This window comes from Brachionichthys hirsutus, unplaced genomic scaffold (assembly GCF_040956055.1).
Source record: "Brachionichthys hirsutus isolate HB-005 unplaced genomic scaffold, CSIRO-AGI_Bhir_v1 contig_273, whole genome shotgun sequence".
Taxonomy (NCBI): Eukaryota; Metazoa; Chordata; class Actinopteri; order Lophiiformes; family Brachionichthyidae; genus Brachionichthys; species Brachionichthys hirsutus.
The window spans coordinates 63,117-82,546 of NW_027180466.1; the positions used below are offsets into that span (position 1 = coordinate 63,117).

Sequence of the window (19,430 nt, forward strand, 5' to 3'; positions counted from 1 at the left end):
CCTTCTCCCCCCTGGAAAAACAAGGACATCTGAGTGCACTTTATTTGGCCCTTCCAGCAAAACACACACACAAAGGTTCTCATCCCAGCATGCAATGGCCATGCACATCAATGTTTCGCCAAAACTGTCCTTGTTAGAATATGAATTAAACAAAATCTATAAGATGTGACCCAGAAAGTACAAAATCCTAAGTGTGTAACAGTGAGTTTCGGTACGGAATGTTTCTTTCCTGGGAGGGATGCGTGTCCGAATGTTAGACAAACTGTGCGGGAAAACAGAGGCTTGACTTCTCCACTGCTGTTAGTCCCAGCATTACTTTAAAGTGACCCTTCAAAGAGAATACCAACAGGTTTATTCTCATCATCACACATTTAAACAAATCAATTTACACATCATCACATACGCAGAAGCAAACAGCTGAAGTGTTTATTAAGCTGTGCATGTTTGACAGAAGAGCTGCTGGCCAAGAAAGATCAAACAGGCTTCAGTTGTTGATGCCAAATCCTTCAGAGTCCACCGTCTACGTCACAGTCAATCTGTAAAGAATCACAGCCCTGATTTTCATTTAATAATTTTGCGCTTTCAATTTATGTATACGGTATGCCAAAAGTACCAAAGAATGTATCTGAGCGACTCATTAAATAAATAATTTAAACATCATCCAGCAGCAGCAGTATTAGAAATAACAAGCCGACTGCCGTAGACTCTTCTTGAGCTCTGACTTTGGTCTCTACTGACGTAATATATCACTGCTAAATTGGAATACCATGTATTCTCTCTAGGTTGTTTTCCATCTTATGCTTTAGCAAGAAAAGTATTTATTTTTTCATACTTGGTGTATTACATTGCTTATAACACAGACTGTGAGCAACAGTGTGTTATAATTACAAGTTCTACTAAGACAGAAATGACTGGCCTGGCTGGAAATGAATGAGGTGAGCTGAAAATAAAGAATAGCACATGCAGAGCTCTCTCTCTCTCTCTTTCTTTCTCTCTCTCTCTCACAAATGGTCACCACACATGAGTACACACCAAACACAAGAGGATTCACACGCTCTTTCACAAAGGGTGTGAAAAATGTCTCTCTGAAATAAACAAACTGAGTCTAAAGATAGTTTTGCATTCCCGCTTTATCTCTCCATCTACCTGCCTCTGTGCTGGGGTAAGACCCTCCATACAAACATCCAGAGTGGAGGAAGGAGTGGATGTAAACAACCAGATTAAGCAGGCAGTCTGCATCATAAATCTGCAATATTATCTGCTGCAGGCGGCAGGAAGGGGAAGGCTCGTGTGCTGGACTGGTGCTAAGAAAGCCTGTGATGTGTTTTCAATCCCACCCTAACCTCAACTCAGGTTAAAAGCCTATCATTTAGGCTTTGTAATCAATCTTCAGAGTAGCAATGCACTTAGCTCAATAAAGTCCCTCTGAAATAAGCGACGATTGAGAAAATAATCAGGGTGAAAGCCCTTTGGCACATAATGGAAACGTGCATGCTGTAACTTTACGCCTCATGCCAAATAGTTTCTTTAAGGCAGGTCTTTGCGTTTCCCCTCAGACAATGCTATCTCTGGATTATGTTTTTAACGTAAAACAGAGATTCCTCCAGGACTTAACGGGGCCCTTCCTGGCTAAAGAAAGACTAAATAAATAAATAACCCATGCTTTAGTCTATTCAATCTGATCTCCTTTTGATAACTAATGCAGTATTTGATCTTATATGTGAAGCCTCTGCAACTGTGTGTTTTTTTTTTAAGTGTTGTGATGCAGAGTGAATAATACTCAGAAAAAGAAGCACCTGATGTGGATTGAGTGGAGGGAAAGGAAAAAGGAAAGAAGATTGGATGAGAGGAATTTAATTATCCAAACCTTGGAGGTTCATTTGAACTGGGCAATGTTATCTCTAGTCTTCAGTTAGTTGTGAGATGGGGATGTGGTAAAAGGGTGAGGATGAGAGGATGAGGGAAAGGGAAAAAAGGAGGTATTTTGCTCTGTGTTCAGTGAGCTTTAAACTACTGGATGATTTTTTTAAATGCCAAATGTCTCAAAACAATGGATTTACTGCTGCATTGGGCTATTAATATTACAATACATTAGATATTGTAAATATAGGTCAAATAAAAATCCAAAAACTCTCACAGATACAAGATATTAAAAATAGATCCAGGAAGCCATTAATGGCCGACACTGAGGCGTGACATTCTAACAGCTGGGCCGCTGTCTGTCTACTCCCTCGCACCTTCAGACAGAAATAAGCTGTGTTTTTTATATTGAAATTTTTTTTTTAAAGCTACTGTAGATATTCAGTGTGGTTTATTCTTTGACACACATCAATATTAAATTTAACAACCACTCTGGAATGATTAGCTAAACTACAATAAATAACAATTACAGCAGAAGAAAGGATTTTGATTATTTGTTCTTTTTCTGCATCCATTAGTCCTGACGTGTGAGACTGAAAAATAAGTGAACATTTTTAGTAAGTGTTGCCCTTAAGCCGTACATGACATATCTTCTTCTAATTGCTATTTTTAACTGATTAACATTTTTCTATCATCTAGAATTTCTTTTATGTGATATACTGTACTGTAATTGTGTTTGCTCTATAGCCAGCTAATTCAAAACTCAAATCAACAATCTATTTTTGTGCCAAATGGATCATCTCCAAAAATAGACAGTGGATATGGCGACTGACAAATAGCCCCTGAAACACAGAAAAGAGCTCGGGCAATGGCATCTAATGGGTTATTTTAAGAGGCAGCCATTGCCTGGAAGACTTGTCCCCTGATTACTAACATTGACAATGAAGTCAAATTTTACCTGGTAACAATATCTGTCCTCCTCCCCATTGTTCTTGCACTTTTTTTTGTCTCAGTCAATTTAGCAATTTTCTTCATCCAATGTTCCCTCTATTGGTCCTTCTGTTTCCTTGAGTGCAATTGCTGCGACTAGAAATTGCAAGAATGACCTCTAAATGACTAGATTGATGCCATCTCTGTCACCTTATCTCAAAGCTTCTATTTTGCACAAACAAACATGTTTACACACACACAGGCGAGTTTCTACACTCTAAAGACTGAAAATAGGAGGAAGAGGTCAGGCTGTGGACGGCTGAGCAGATTGACTCATTACTGCCTCCGAAAACATGTGCTGTCGCCCTGCATAGGTTCCAAGGCTGCAATCCAACAAATACAGCAGGTCTGGGAGTAAGACAGGAGAAACAAAAAATTATCAAATAAACACACAGACTACTAGATAGTACACAGTACTATCAACAGAGTTGGAAGCTCGGCAGACTGCATCATACCATTTAAATACCACATATTGCAGGTATACTCTTTTTCCACAAGGTATCGCAGTTCCCAGACACTTATATGAAATATCTGTAATGTTTTTTGTCAAAATAGCAAACAAATGTTGCCTGAAACAGCTCTGTCAGAAAAGCCTCTGAAAACAAAACTGAAACACGCAGCTTCGTGCACGCAATGAATGCGCATGCATCTGCACGCACATCTTTTGCACGTTCGCCCTCTGTGACATCACAGGGGGCGAGATTTCTGCCAGACGAGTTTCAGTAGGTGATTGCAGAACTACAAAAACTATGCAGGATTCACTTGATGGTTTATTTTGCTGTTTTTTTGGTTGATAATGACCAAAAACCACCAAAATAATGTAGAAGCATGGGAAAAGTGAGTTTTTCATAATATATCTCCTTTAAGGTTGGGGGCTTGCCTGGATGGTGTGGCATAACACTACAAGCAGTAACCACTGCAGCATGGTCACAAATTAAGTGAAAGCATTATCCATTCAGTAATTTGGCTCCTGTGTGGGAATAAAAATGAGATACACTAATCATCAACTTGTCCTATACAGTAATAATCACTGGAAGTGAGCATGCTTGGGTGAATGATGCCGTTATTTTGACGAGAGGAAGTGTTCTGGTTTTTACTCTGCAGGCTGCCAGAATAAAATTGATATCTGGGCTTTTGAATGTATATGATAAAAATACTTTAAAGTCACCAGTGGTCCCTGAAATGTATCTCAGTGATGTGTTGATGAAGGATGGCTGGCTTTGCCCCAGAAGCGGGGCCTACCTCGATAGCTGGAGAGGAAAGAGCAAGTCCATCATCTCCTCCTCCTAAAGAAATTGGTCTCTCATAATTGCTCAGAAATAGAAAAAAGCAGTGCGCCCCTCTATTTACTGAGGGAACTATGTGGACTTTGAAGTCATAAGGTATCTGAAATTGGCCAGCTAGAAGTAGCACATAGGGCCTCAAGATTCTCCTTCTTGCACTTTTACCCCCATTTTAAAATATACATTCATGCAGCCAATATGAAATGTTTTACCTATGGTTTCAAAATTCACAGTAAATATCTATTATTAACCCTTCCACCATCATCAATGGTAGCTGCATATGTACAAGAAAGGAAAGTTATCTGGCGTGCCAGCAATATCTGAGGACAGTTTAGTGAATGGTTAACTGTTGAAAGAGGAGCATAACTAAACACATAAACATAGTAACAGGAGAACTGTTTCCCCACTACCAACACCAACCTTCATAAAAAGCACAAAGGCCTACACAGACATCTCCTTATAGTCCCTTTACCAAACAAACATACACTGACACAAATGCTCCTCTCTCTCGTCCCACTCTGTTTGAGGAGGGCTATCACCCCCTCCATCTGCATGTGTGAGGGGTTTTACTGGTGTGTCAGTAATGACAATGTCCCAGCGTTCCTCTCGCTCTGCCAATTAGCCAGACTGTAATTACACAGACACATATGGAGCTGTCAATCATCTGGCTCCTCCACACAGGAACTCCCCCACCCAGCCGAGAGAGCGAGAGAGGCTGAAGCAACGAGAGGAGAGAGAATGAGAGTTTCCAACCGCCAGCTCCAAACGACCGCTCGCTGTGCCAGTAAGCAGCACGAGGAGGGTTTGGTTCAATTACGCTCGCTGCGCTGCAGTTCACAGCAAAATGTCATGCAACCTATTTTTATTGTGAGCTTCATTTGTAGAGCAGTTACAATTTCCTATTTACTGAGTTAACACAATTTCTTCCATTGAATTTGTCAGATAGTAACCAGACCAGTTGCTGATTAAGTCTATGCAACGAGGAGTTTACTCTTTTAAATATCTTACTCAAAGCTGATTTTATTTCAATATTTTGAATACAAATCGATGAACTGGCGGCTTGTCCAGACTGCTGAGATAGGTTCTAGCTTGGCCCGCGACCCCATAACGGACAAAGCAGTTGGAAAATGAATGAATGAATGAATAAAGATTCCACAAAACCACAAACACTGATGTAATAACAAGTGTTGTTCGTGTTGCCTGGGCTAAATAATCATATACTCCACTGTTCCACTGTTAAAGCACATCATTGTTGTGACATATGACATGTGCCTTCACTCTGATGATCATTATGATGAAAACTCACGAGAGAGGTTTCCCTGTTTTTAAGCATTTACATCACTAAGATGGTAAATTAGCTTGGTGTTAACAGACTGGGAAGCAATGTGTTGCTGTCTTAGACTCTTTCTGTGGGGCTTGGTCTTTTCCGACCTCCTGCTTGCGGTTGGAAAAGATCTTTGGAAGAACTTCATCCAACCAACGGAAACTAAATGCATTTACTTCACTGTTTTGTGGAATAAAGCATCTATTTATAACACTGACCTAATATTGTATACAAAATGCTGAAGTGCATTAACAACATTCTCAGATCCGGCTTAATATTTGACAGTTTTGTTTGACCTCTTCTTTGCATTGAATCCTGATAAAGAAGCTATAGCATATAGGGAGCTGCCATTATTTGTCAAGATTTTCCATGTCAGTGAGGTGATGCTTGCCTCTTCTTGATTTATCTCTATCTAGGTTCCAGTTATTTCTTAAAGATGATAAGTTGACTCAAGATTCAACACTAGAGAGAACGTGCCAGTTTTGTAAACGTGTTCCACATGTGTTCGACTTGTAAGATGTGTGTCCCTCTGGAATGAAGATGAATGAACAGAAAGGATAATCATTGTAGTTATCATAGCAATACTAATAACATCCTTTATTAAAATTGCACTTACACTACAGGTACAAATCGCTTTGTAAGATGAGCATCAACGAATAACAAGTAAAGAAAATAAAGAAAATAATAAACAGGAGTAGGGCATGAATTAGATCCAGAGATGTTGAAGAGAAACCAAACCGGATGGAATAAATATAGAACTCTTAGAAGTGGGAGGAAGGTGGGGGTGAGGGGGTTGGGTGGAAGGAAGACAAGGAATGAGATGAGGAGGGAAAAAGGTCAAGGGTCCCAGAAGAAAGCCTTACCCCTGGGAGGTCTTCTTGTATTTGCGCCTATCAGAAAAAGCAAACATGAGAAAAGTAAGGCATTGATTGAAATGTCACTCTGTAAATGTTGTAGAACTTTAAAATTTCATATAATTTACATGGAAAGACAAACGGGTCTTTGACAAAAACTGGCTACTGAGAAGCTCTATTTGTATTTATTTCATTTAACCTTTATTTAACCAGGTAAGTTAATTGAGAATTCTCTTTTACAATATTGACCTGGACCTAAGTTGCATGTTCTTAGTGATGGGAGGAAGCCGGAGAACCCGGAGAGAACCCACGCAGACACGGGGGAGAACACGCAAACTCCTCACAGAAAGACCACAAGTCGGATTTAAACCTGTGACCTTCTTGCTGTGAGGCAACGGCGCTGTCCACTGTGCTCTCAAAGGACTTTATGCCTAAAAAAAGATTTGTTTGTCTTTCCATTTTAGAGTATCCAACAGAAACAGCAAATAGGCACAAGCTGGTTGATGATGGTGCAGCAACATCCTGTCTGTATGACATACACTTTGAATTCACCAGTGGATAGAAGGAATTACACCACAGCCAAACAAACTTGCTGTGGATGCAGGAAACGTTGCCATGCTCTGTTCTCACCTGGCTTTAGTTGGCTTTAAAATACATTTTCAAGAATTCAAAATACAAGGATGGAGCAAATCTTCAAAATCTGGGTGTAAAACACAAACCCAAGCCTTTTGCATCCAGCTTTCAGTTTGCTGTAAAGCCAATATGTTTAAAGTCTTACATCATAACATCAAATTACTATAATTACATACATGCACATGGGGGATTTAAGAAATATGTAATGTTATGCTCAAACAGATAATGGAATACATTCACACAACACTCCACCCCCTTACTTCACTGCTACACACACTTGGAACCTACACTGTCACATCAAAGGACACCTACTATCACTTAACCTAACATTTGGCCTAAAACACACACACACCTAAAGCACTCATAATAGCACAGTGAGATGAACCTGGTGCTGTTAGACTGCAGAGACACATTTATATTCCAGTCAGGCAGAATTCGACAGCACTTAGCTTGATTTGTGTTTCAGTCATTTTCTTTATCAACCTTTTTGCAAGCTCAACTTAAAACTTCAAGCTAAACTAGTGAGTCTGGAAGGTATCCTCAGGGCTGTTTTATGATTAGGACATAAATAGTCAGAGTATTCATTTGGTGTCCAATTAGCAATTCAAGTTGAAAAGACAAAAAGACAGGAGTAGTTTTAAGAGGATCTCATGGATAACAGAAGTAATTGAAAGAAATATAAATTAGAATAACAGTGAGAATCGTAAGTATGAATATTTCCTACTATGCTCCGCATGTCTGCCCCCCGCCCCATTATCCCCTTCCCCATGTTGACCATGCTTAATGGTGAAATATGTCAACAACACAAGTTGTTGTAACCCTAACCCTAACCCTTTTCTCAATTATAAGCCTTTAATGCAATTTCCTCAGCATAATGAGGATATGAGGATATGGGTTGAAAGGGGTCATGGAAATTCCAAAGGTCATAGAGAAGTTATTAAGACAAATTTAAGTGAGAGTACATTTTTAGGGGTTTTAAAAATCTGTGAATGGCCATCTGATGAGTAAACTCACTCGTTGAAGGCTGAGCAGAGCCAAAGCAAATTCTTTCTCTGTCTATCCATGGATGATTGGTGTACTCTATGGAGTACTCTATGCTAGAGTGCTGTGGTAGCTATCCAGCACACACACACACACACACAAATCATACAGCTGCCAAACAAATCTCTCAAATAAGCTGGCAGCACATACAGTAAATGTCACCAAGCTGCCACATACAGACTCAAACACATTCAATCTATATCATCCACACCGGCGTACGCAGTGTGCATCATAAAATCGCTTCCACATGCCAACATCGATGGCTGCCTGTTAGTTGGCGCTCCCTCTCTTCAGACAGAAGCTTTTTGCAAGATTAAAGGCTAATATGATCTTTGACACACAACAGGAGCCCCCAGAGCATTCAGCAGACCGCAGCATAGCTGGGATGAAAATAATCCCCCTCGCTCCATTCATCTGACATGCTTATCCAACAAGTATCCAAAAAAGACAGGTGGTTATGATTGGGAATTTATGATGGTGTGGCAATACAATCTTCAGAGGAAACTAGCTGTAGCAAAGAGGGATGGAGGGGGAGAAACAATCGCTATTCATGGAAAAATAGAGACTCTGTGATGTGAAGTGAACTAAGAATGAAACACCGTGACGTGAAAAGAGATGCGAGGAAGGCTGATATGGTTCGCTCACGCAATCATGTGGAGGACACAGGAGGAGGATCATTCAGACGCCCAGCAGTAATATTTAAAAACAAATTTGAACACAAGCCTTCAAAGTAACGCTGATGTCTCCCAAAGGCAGCTTTTGCATTGCTTAAAGAGGGATACTGAAAGACAAACTATATGAGTAACTAGAGAAGAATTTATTTTAGCTTAAGTATTTCAACAACAAAACACTTTCTGGTCTTGATTCTATATTGACAACAGGTGTTACTTGTATGAAATACTCCTTGCCTCGCTAAACGATTTTGGATGCATGTGGTGAAAAACAAAGAGCTGAAATTGACCTAAATCATTATGAAATAAGGGTAAAATTATGAGCAAACTGAGCTTTAATTCGATCTCTCGCATCCACTGGCATACACACCCACAGTAAATCATACAAATGGTGCCAAAAAATCATAGACTCATGAAAAAACAAGCCATCACTGCGATGCTTCAGCTCTTCCCTATATCCCTCCTTAATGTTTCCTTTTCAATCAATACCTACTGCTGCATTAAGCTATTACAGGAAAGCCATTATGGATTATTACACATACGAGTTTTAAAAGCTTAATTCAAACCTTTTTTCTAACTCACAAACACAGAAATGCTTCACACGCACTTGTTGAAAGCAGCAAAAGTGGGTATACTCACAGTCCTCGAAGCCTGAGCCAAATCTTTTCAATCTGATCCGGCAGAAGGTACTTCAGGGCCGTGCTTTCAAACTCCTCGATCTCTTTAGTAGGAGACTCCATGTCAGAAGCTAAACGAGTTCTCAACGTGCCAGCAAGAGATGAAGAAAAAAAAGTTTAATCCCTCTTAAGTAAGCGATGATGAAGACACAACTCGGAGCGGAGAGATGTTGGAATGTGGTGAAACCAAGGACTTGTCCGAGGTTTCCTCTTTCTTCATTCACATTTGCACCCAGAGCTACGATTAACCAGCCGGCATCCCTCGTCTTTTTTCCTCCTGTGTGTTTGCAAGTGTGTGTAACTGAAATTCAATAACACTGTGACAGTCGTGAAACAGCCCAACTCCGCCTCTTTCCTTTCTCCGCTCTCTCTCTCTCTCTGTTTCCGTCTTATTCGTTCACTTCTTCTCTGAGTGATCAGGGGTCCTGGAGCCATGCCATGCTCTCCCAGCAACAACGGGATGCAGACGGCAGTGCAGCTCAATCCAGGATTAACGCTCACTGCTGAGCGCTCCACACAAGAGGGAGGGAGAAGAAACACCAGCAGTCAAAGCGAGGGAGGAGTCTGGATGATAATGAGAGACCGTGTTCCTTTATACCCAGAGGGGAAGTAGAGAGAGTGATAGAGGAAATGAATCAGTTTGGGGAGGTGCTGATCTTTAGGACACGTGTTCTGCTTTCCTGAAAAATACCTGCTTAAATAATGAGACGCTGCAGTAACACCATAGCATCTTCTTCCACTTTTACACATCTGCCTACTTCTCATGGAAGGGAAGTCATCTTCACGCAAACACAAACTCTGTCAACAGTTTTGATCAGCAATCAAAGGGATGAAAACAACCCTGAAAAATGCACAAGCTGTAGATATGAAAGTGTGGAGGAGGCTTTTGTTGACCAATATAATGAATGTCCTGCCATGGAGGATTAAATAGCATAGCATGCAAACTGAGCTTTGACACTGATGTGCTCTTTCACATCAGTGTCAATCCTACAAAATGCAAGCATTGTAAGACATAAAATGTCTTATTTGACTAATACATAAAACAAGTATGCTTTTATAGGTGTATGGTCAGATAATAGCGGTTATTTGACCAGTTTCTAGTTTCTCACTGTGTGTCAAATGAATATATCTAAAGTATTTGGATCCTTTCTGCTGGATTCTCTCACTCGTGTCCTTAACTTCCCTTGTATAGCTCACAACATCTGATGAAAACCCGAGAGATAATACTTCTCTTTTTTATTGTCTTCAAGTCCAGAACTGGCAAGGATGACTCAGCCCAGACTCTGTTTTCTTTGAACCGACCCCCCCCCCCCCCCCCCCCCCCCCGCCCCCCGCCTTGCTCTTAGGGCTTTCAATTACTTGATGAAGTATGCAAGGAAAGAAAGACACTCATGCTTTCATCTGCTGGAATAGGGACTCTGAAGTGAGCGAGGCGAGGGCTCTGCCCGAGTGCTATGAAGCCCGATGACGTTCTCTTCAAAGACATATTTATCTGTGTCGCTCCCTCTGCTTTTCTCTTTCTGTCATTCTTCCATTAACTCATCACTAACATTCTTCTGCCTTTTTTGGAGTTGTGAAGACTGCAAGAATATCTCAGGCCACGGGCATGACTGATAAGTCAACCTGAGGGGAAACCAAAACAACTTCACATGTGAGTGCTTGCTGTTCGCAGGTTTACGCCTCCGGGACTGCCTGTTCTGCGTCATCTGTGTGTGTCAGAGAAATCCTGAATCAGGTTGAGCCCCGTGAGAATGGTTCTGTCAAAAACACCACAAGGGGCAGAAAGGTCAATGCACTCGCATTGCACTCAGAAAGGGGGAGCTTATAGTAAGTTTGAGTTGAAGAAATAGTTTGAAGTTTATAGTAGATGACTCTTTCCTATAGGGCTGTCAGACTCAAATGGTTAAAAAGATGTGTCCTTTTTTAACAACCATCTCTTTCTGTCGATGACAATTAGATTATTAGCGTAAGACAAATGATGGATTAGGTTCCACAGCTTTTCGTAGTTTGAATGAAAAAACAGTTATTATCATTTAACAGTATTTTTAACCTCCGATTTGAGTATTTTTGTTACTTTTCATAAATGACAACCTCACACTCTCTCTTTACACACCAGACCAAGTGTTGTATTCTATTCTTAATCCTGCTTTGACTGGTGTGTCAATGTCAATGTTAATGTAACGCCCTGGAGTTTGGATACACCTGTTTGGGAAACTAGTGATGTAGGACATATATTTGGTTCAATCAATTTGGATTGATGGTTCAAGATCTTTGTTTGTTTTATATCTGGAATTGTGCCTGTGCTGTAACATGGGAGTGTCACTTTGGGAGGGAGGGACACGAATGGCCTGATCGGAAAAGGAGTCCGGGCAGTGTGTTGTAGTACGCAGGAAACAAAAAGATTGATTGACGTTACTGAACCGAGGACTGTAATTAAAAGTTGCCAAACAAAGATGAACGTGAGTCAAGTCGTTAATTTCAAGGGTGCAACATTAACAGAGTTGCAATTTGTATAATTAACTTACAGTTAACAGAAAAGCAAAGTATGTAATGCCATTTTCTCCTGCCTGAATGACTCAATAACACTACAGTCTTTTATTTTTTGACTTTACAGACTATACAGCATACTACATGTTTGCACTGGTAGTGAATGTCAGCACTGGACTATACACTGGCATATTGTGAGGTGTGAATTAATTTTATATAAAAGCTAGACTAAATTAAACAATCTTTACATAAAATATCAAAGTTTATAGCAATTGCTTCTTTTCTTTTTCCTCTGTCATCACCAGATTTTGGATTGTCTTGAAACAAAGACGAATAATGGCTACGGAATTACAGACATCATATTTATATCATCCCATATTAATTAGGAAAATAGTTCTCTGAAGCATAAACTAGCAGGATTAAGAATGCCATCTTGTTGAGAGATGCAGCCCAAGAATTTGCACCCAAGGAATATCAATGAATGCTTTAATTACATTGCCAACTGATGAATGAAATAGCGTCCGGAAAAAAGGAACTCAGTGACTTATTTGGACTGGACACTGCCGCAATAATGAATAAGTGTGGACATCTATCCATTTTCTTCCGCTTTCATGCTTATAGTAAAAGATATTTGTAGTTTCTTTAATTTCAAGAGTCAGGAACGAACACAAGAGACAAAAATCATCAAATTATGTCAGTAATTCATTAATATCACAACAGCTGCTCACAGAATCATTTAGTGAATCAAGGTTTGTAATAATACATTGTCCATTTGACTCTAAGAGAGGGACCTGTTGGAAATTACACTCGACTAAGGTATTCCTATCACTGTGCTCCCTAATCAGGCTCCCTCAAAGCTCACACATCGATGAAATCAAGACATTAACACTCCTGGCAATTTGGAGGTGCATGAAAAATTCAAAACTCATTTTAATTTCCAGGCAAGTTGATAAGAATATCTATGCATCAAAATGGAAATCGCATTTGCAGTAATGACCACATTTTGGCAAAGGCCATTTATCATAAAATGTAATTTTCCATCTATATTTCATTTGTGTTTTGTATTGGATGCTTGGAAGTATAGGTTGGATAAATTGAGGGCATCTGACCATGAAGCTGTACATTCATTCACAAAGGGGCTGAGATGGAAACATTCCCAAGAGAAGAAACATCCTTCTTCACCCCTGATAGAGACTGTCAAATGTGATGCTGAGGTGAGAAGCAATCAGGCTCCCCTTTCTGAGTATCATGGAGCAGCTTGATTTTGATTTTGTATTTTTCTTTCCATGAGAAGAACCCAGGTTTTATTATTGAAACATTCTGATTTCTGAGCATTGACAAACCCTGCTTTATGCTTCTTAGCTGTCAATTTGTATGCCAGTTTTTCCGACACTTGATATAGCTGGGCAGGATTTCATTGCCAGCTGGTATCACCAGAACCAGCCTCAAAATTAGAAGACAAAAGAAAATCTCTGTGATTTGATAGTTAGTGATACTGACCACCCGCCATAGTATAACACAACCAACATAGTTAGCGGAGGCGTTAAGGTGAAGTTAAAAAAAAACAGTCTACAAGCGAAAATGTTTCTCTCAGCCACGAGCTGATCTCATTGAGCAGATTAATCTTTTTAAACACACAGTATTTCACTTTAATTGTAACACTTAGTACTACTGTACTAAAACGAATCATTATTCCCTTCCCACTAGACGGTTATGCAAATACTTGAGGTACAGCTAAATATTTAGCAGCATTGGGCGACTGATTGACAATTTTTTTTTACCATCACGATGAAAGCTAAAGTGCTGTCCTTTGTGTCACTGTCTCTTTGGACACATTGTGTTTGCTAAATGACAGGTGAAGAGCTTTTAGTTGCTCTGTGCTATGCTTCTCTGTGGAGACTTGGCTGCAGCTTTCAAATGAAGGAACAGGTTGTGTTCAGTCAAGTGGAAAATCACTTACTATTTGCCACTACCCAACTCTGGAAAAGGGGCCTGTTTTCTAAGGAACAACAGCTCTGTAATTTGAGATAGAACTACCCCGGCATGTTTGTATGCGTTACCGCAGTGAGAATGTGCAAAGGAAAATTAGATGATGTCCACAATCTTAAACCAAACATCCCATATATTACGAACATCCATGAGTGTTATCAGCTCAAAAAAACAAAAACTGTGTCTCCAAATCGGCTTGCATAATCCTTCATCTATTTTGCACATATTTAAAAGCCTGTTATCTAATACTGGGTGCATATTTATTATAATGTGACAAATGCTCCCTTCTCGCCACCTGCGGCATTTGTAATGGTCTCCAGTGCCATCAAGGTTAATTAGAATCAGCCGTTAAAAGACGTTCAATATCCTAAAAGTGACAACAAATTATGTTAATGTAAATTTGAAGTCCTTGTTATCAAGGTGGAATCAATCACGCCCGTGTCCCCTGAGGTCAGCAGCGATGCATAGCAATTAGCAACATGCATGTGTTTGTCATACACTGTGATGGTGTGTTTTCATGTTAGTTACATTACAGGAGGAAGCTTATCTTGCCCATAGAAAGCAAGGACTTAGTATTCAAGTTAAAATTCATTGAACTCGAGTTACAAAATACTAAATGAATACGAAATGTTAAAAGACATATTATGGTATAGGTTGCTTTGTTGCTTTGTTACATATACGGTATGTATAGTTACTGACCATATAGTATGGTCTGCATCCATACTATATAGAGAGTACTAACTATATGTAAATTAGACTTGTGTAAATTAATGGACTAGAGTAGACATTGTCATCAATGTCCCTCTGCTGCTTGACAAAGGACTTGATTCTAGCAAACTAATAATAAAGGGAAACATTTTGTTCTCCTGTATTGCTGAAGCAGCCTGATAGAAGCAAACCTGATGGCTGTTTTTAATGTGGCGTCTGGTTCGTCTGCTGTAGGCGGCTCTTCAGCCAGAATCTCTTCAGAACTTTGTGGGTCATTCAAGGTGGGTTTCTGCTCTTTGCCTTTGATGCCCATTCCTGCCGTGATGGCATTCCACAAAGCACTCTGGGACTTTGAGCCTGCAGAAAGAAATTATAATTTCAATTAAAAAAAAAAGTGCCATGAATCAGGTTTACATCTGTTTAGTATACATGCTGTTTAGTGTATACATTTTTTACATTTACAAAAAATGCATTTTTAAATTCCCAGCCATGGTTTTCAGGGCATCAGCATAGGTGACGTAGTAAATCGAGCATCTTTCCGATGCTGCCCTCTTCTGGTTGTATGCTGTCAATGCTAGTTTGTCTTTCAAAATAAAGTGCAGTACTACAGCACTTCACCTGGAACATACTGATAGATGACAATCATTGATCCATACTAAATATATACATCCCCTTTTATCAGTAAAATATGCCCTGGTTAAATCTATCCTCATCAATACTGAGTAGATTATGACTGATTATCAGCAAGGACATTTTTATTGTTTCAGTAAAACAAAAATGCTGATCCCCTCAATTTTAATGAGGTGGACAGAATTCTAAGTAGCTAATATTATATTTAATTTACTCCTTCTAAAATGTTTAATTCAATACTTGTATCTGGACTGTTAAAATAATATTGAATTAAATAAGACACTGAATTGCTTAAAATTAAATGTGACAAACAGAGCAAGAATTACACTTACGTGCAAAACTGGCATGCGGTCTTGTGGCGCTGTCACCATCTTCATTTGCCACTGGAGGAAGAAAAAATGGATAGGAGAGAATTAAATGTTGCCACTTATTTATGCAATTCTTTAAAACACTTACGATACAATTAGCAAAGGAAAGGAAAGGAAGTTTACATTTAAACCCTATCACAATGGACCCCTTGAACCACACAAATGCATACATGCACAGGAACCCTAGTATGCGAAGAGAGAATAGGGTGAAGGCGCCTCCGTGATCGGTGCACCCGGAGCAGTTGAGGGGTACGGTGCCTTGCTAAATGGCATTGCGGCCCAAAATCCCAAAATTGACTTGAAGCATGATTTAAGCGATTGTCAGAGTACTGTAATTGTTGCTATCACATCAGACACCCGGCTAGAATCAGACTTCAGACCATTACACGCTCTATGTAGAGTCGACAGAGAAGGGTAAAATACACACACTTCTGGAAGTGGAGTTGATGGTAAAAATGATGCATTTCGATTAATCAGCAGGACACAGCACTTCATCAGCGAACGCAGCATGGTACCTCATGCTGAGAGAAATACAAAAAGACAAATGCACATCTCTAAACTGATGGTCCTAGATTGTATTGTAACACACTGGAGCCATGGGCAGAAATGGTTATTGAGAGCACTATGGCAGATGTATATGAATACATTCATATTTCAAGAGCTGGCGGGTCATGTGTACTATTGGCTGTAGGCTGAAGTACAGTTGTAATGAATGGGATGTGAGATGAGTTGTTTATGTAACACAAAGCATCAGTCTTGCAGCTGGTCCACTACAGTCACCATCCTGTGGAGTACTGCAGATGAGGCACTAAAGGGAACCACTAAGCGCTGTATTGCTGTGCACCTGTTGCTATGGAAACTTACTTCAGATACCAGCGGATGCTATGTACCTGGGCTTTGATTTAGACTATTAAAGAGACAGCATCACTGGAACTAATTTGTAAGAGTTCACGACATAGTTTTCAATACCTTTCTATTCATTACGCATATGAAAGGATGAGATTTCTAAAAGTATTTTTAAATATCTCTTTAAACAAAAAGGTTTTCAGCTGTAGGACTAAATCTGTATAAATATGGGTATAAATATGATCATCAAAAAATAAGGAATTTTAATCATGTTTCTATATTTTCTTTCTATGCACCAAGCATGGTTTAAATCCATACATCAAGTCAAGCCTAATAAATACTACATCTGTAAATCTAGTAAATGTTGACAGTGGTTATAGATTTCCTTCCTTTTCACCCAAACTTCCCTTTCAGTGCTGCTGACATGTTTCTTTCCCCAGAGGTATATCTGAAATCTGCACAAATATCCTTAAATATTTTCCGCTCCAAGTACAAAGCTCTGCTTTTCACTTGGAAAATTATTTGTTGCATGCTAAAATGAAAGTTTCTCAACATTCTGTGAAGGCGTTCGAGTCAGAATGAAGTCTTGTTTCCTCACCAAAATAACATCAAGAATCAACTCAGAGTTTAAGATCCACCCTTTTTCTTTGATGTTTTCTGTTCACTGCATTTACAATACTAATAAAGTCAACCCCTAGCATTCAGAAACGTTTAATTGCATTGTATAATATCAGTCTGTATAATTAAGATGAATGCCAACAATCTCACATCACTCAGACTATGCAGACTAATTTTCAAGTTTTAAAAGCAGACATTTTTGTTTTCCAAATGGATAGTGCATCCATCCATCCAGCATTGTCACTGTTACATTGCCAGAGAAGGCTCTGTATACCAACGCATGAGTTGAAAAAGTAACATCTGCTTTCTCCACATAAGCTTTAAGCAATCAACAAAAACACAATAAACCTAACAAGCCTCACAGACAACAGAACACTGTTGCTGATATCCTGCCAGCTACAACTGAGTTTGCGAGAGGTGTGAACACTGGTTGTCTAGTCGCATTTCAGAGGAGGTGACTCACAAAACAAAACTGTGCAAATGGAAACCAAGGCATTGAACAAGTGAACAATTGATTTTAACAAAGGTTCCTATAACAACTGTCGTTCTTTCCGACTGTTTGGGAGTGATATGAAATCGGTACCTTTTTGGAGGTTAAAATCAACCATTCCAAGAAGTAGCAACAAATTCAGAAATGCAGATTCATCACACACGGTTTCAAACAAGCAGCACTGAAGGTCACACACTGAGGATTAGCATCACTAATTATGGCATATGGTCACAATTTGGCATTGGATAATAACTGGAAAGGTGTTTCTGAGATCATTATTATGTTACAGTGAAGCTGACCTTTTATTTTTCGATATAAAATGTCATCACCTCACCATATTTTTCATAATTGACTGATGGATTCTTACGTTTTTGCCAAGGTAACAATGACTTTGACCTTTGAGCACCACCAGGTTGTTTTTCCTGAGTCCAAGTAGATGCCTGTACCAAATTTTGAAAAAAAAAGTCCTTAAAGATGTTCCGGAGATATCGCATTCACAAGATTGATGGAAGAAAAAATTAAAAAATACCAATAAAAAGTTCTTAATATGAGTAAAAATATGGATTAAACAGTAACTATCCATATACTTGCAGCCCTTCTGAATACAGAATGTAAGTATTTGGGAATTAGGCATTTCATTTTTGACATTTGGATCTTAAGGTTGAAACCCACACATGAAAATGTCAATAAATAAGTTGCATTTCTTAACTAAATTGACTGACGGAGCAAACAGGGCGAAGACAGTTTGCAATATTACTGGTTAAAGGCGTTGCTATTATCAAAACTTTAAATTTGTGTCAGAAGAGAGAACATTATTGTAAAGGTTTTCAGCAAGATTTCAATTTTACCACAATTACCAAATAAGATTTGATGAAAGCAAACACAGCATATGTTTATCTCTCTTCTTGTTACTTTTGCTGCATAAAAAAATAAAGCTGTCAAAACAACTTTGCATAAACCACCATCTGATTCTGAGATCCTGGGAGGTTTCACAGGCACTGCAAAGACAAACAGCGCAAGTGGCACATAAGTTCATCAACACTCTGGTTGTCAAGACAATAGAATCAATGGATGGTGACGTCAGCAGCACACAGTGTTAGACTGAAGTCCCCTTGTTTCCATGGTGTGGATGTAATAGAGGAAAGCATCAACTTCAGCAGAATGGACTAACATGTAGCTTGTGCAGAGAGGCTGAAATTTGATGTGTTTAACGATGTCACTGTGCTGTAGCCTCATTGCCCTGCCCCATGCTCTCTCTCTCTCTCTCTCTCTCTCTCTCTCTCTCTCTCTCTCTCTCAAGTGCATCTTGTCACACACACTTTCGTGCATCTCGCTCGCATGCAAGCCCATCTAACCTTTCTTCCTGCTCTGTCATCCCTGCAAATTCTTACCGATTGTTATGTTGAAGCCGTCAATGCTGAAGGTGGCACTCCGACCTTTCCTAAATCGGTGCTTCTTGGAGTCAGCTTCCATCGCTCTAGTCACCCTTAAGCCTTTTGAGCTGTTTTAATGACTCGTCAGTTTCAGTGGTTTGCTCCAGTTTCCTTTGGGTAACTCTCCTCGTGGAGAGAAAAATGATGTAGCCCTCCGACTCTGGTTGGTGACGAGCACTGGTGTGGAACTATCAGAGACTCGCCACTTCTCATTACAGGCAGCAAAGCTGGAAGATTTCTCACAAGCCCTTGTCTTTGTTGAACATATATTTTGTTCCCTCCGTTTCTCGCACCTCAACAAGATAATTTCAAGGACCTTATGGCTCTTGATTTGTGTGCTTTCTCCCTCTCTCCCTCCCTGCTAACTCTCTTCAGCTCTCTTCCCCCCAGAGTTCCAGTAGGTGTGTGTTGTGGTTGGCAGTAGATGTGGTGTATGGGAGGAGAGGATATCTCTAGAGGTCTTAAATGAAACGTGACTCCTCCTTCTACCAATAATTTATAGCAAAAGCATTGCAAGCTCAGTTAACA

At 39.6% G+C, this 19,430-nt stretch overlaps 1 protein-coding gene across 1 annotated transcript in view; it reads right to left on the minus strand.

Annotated features, from left to right (window-relative positions):
• LOC137915108 (dual specificity calcium/calmodulin-dependent 3',5'-cyclic nucleotide phosphodiesterase 1A-like) overlaps positions 1–19,430 on the minus strand; it is a 48,760-nt gene that overhangs the window by 24,314 nt on the left and 5,016 nt on the right. Inside the window, exons 2-5 of the mRNA XM_068758594.1 lie at positions 15,480–15,530; positions 14,709–14,874; positions 9,296–9,415; positions 6,321–6,347 (exon numbers count right to left, since the gene is read on the minus strand). Of these exons, the coding sequence (XP_068614695.1) occupies positions 6,321–6,347; positions 9,296–9,415; positions 14,709–14,874; positions 15,480–15,530 (364 nt within the window). The remainder of the gene's footprint in view (positions 1–6,320; positions 6,348–9,295; positions 9,416–14,708; positions 14,875–15,479; positions 15,531–19,430) is intronic.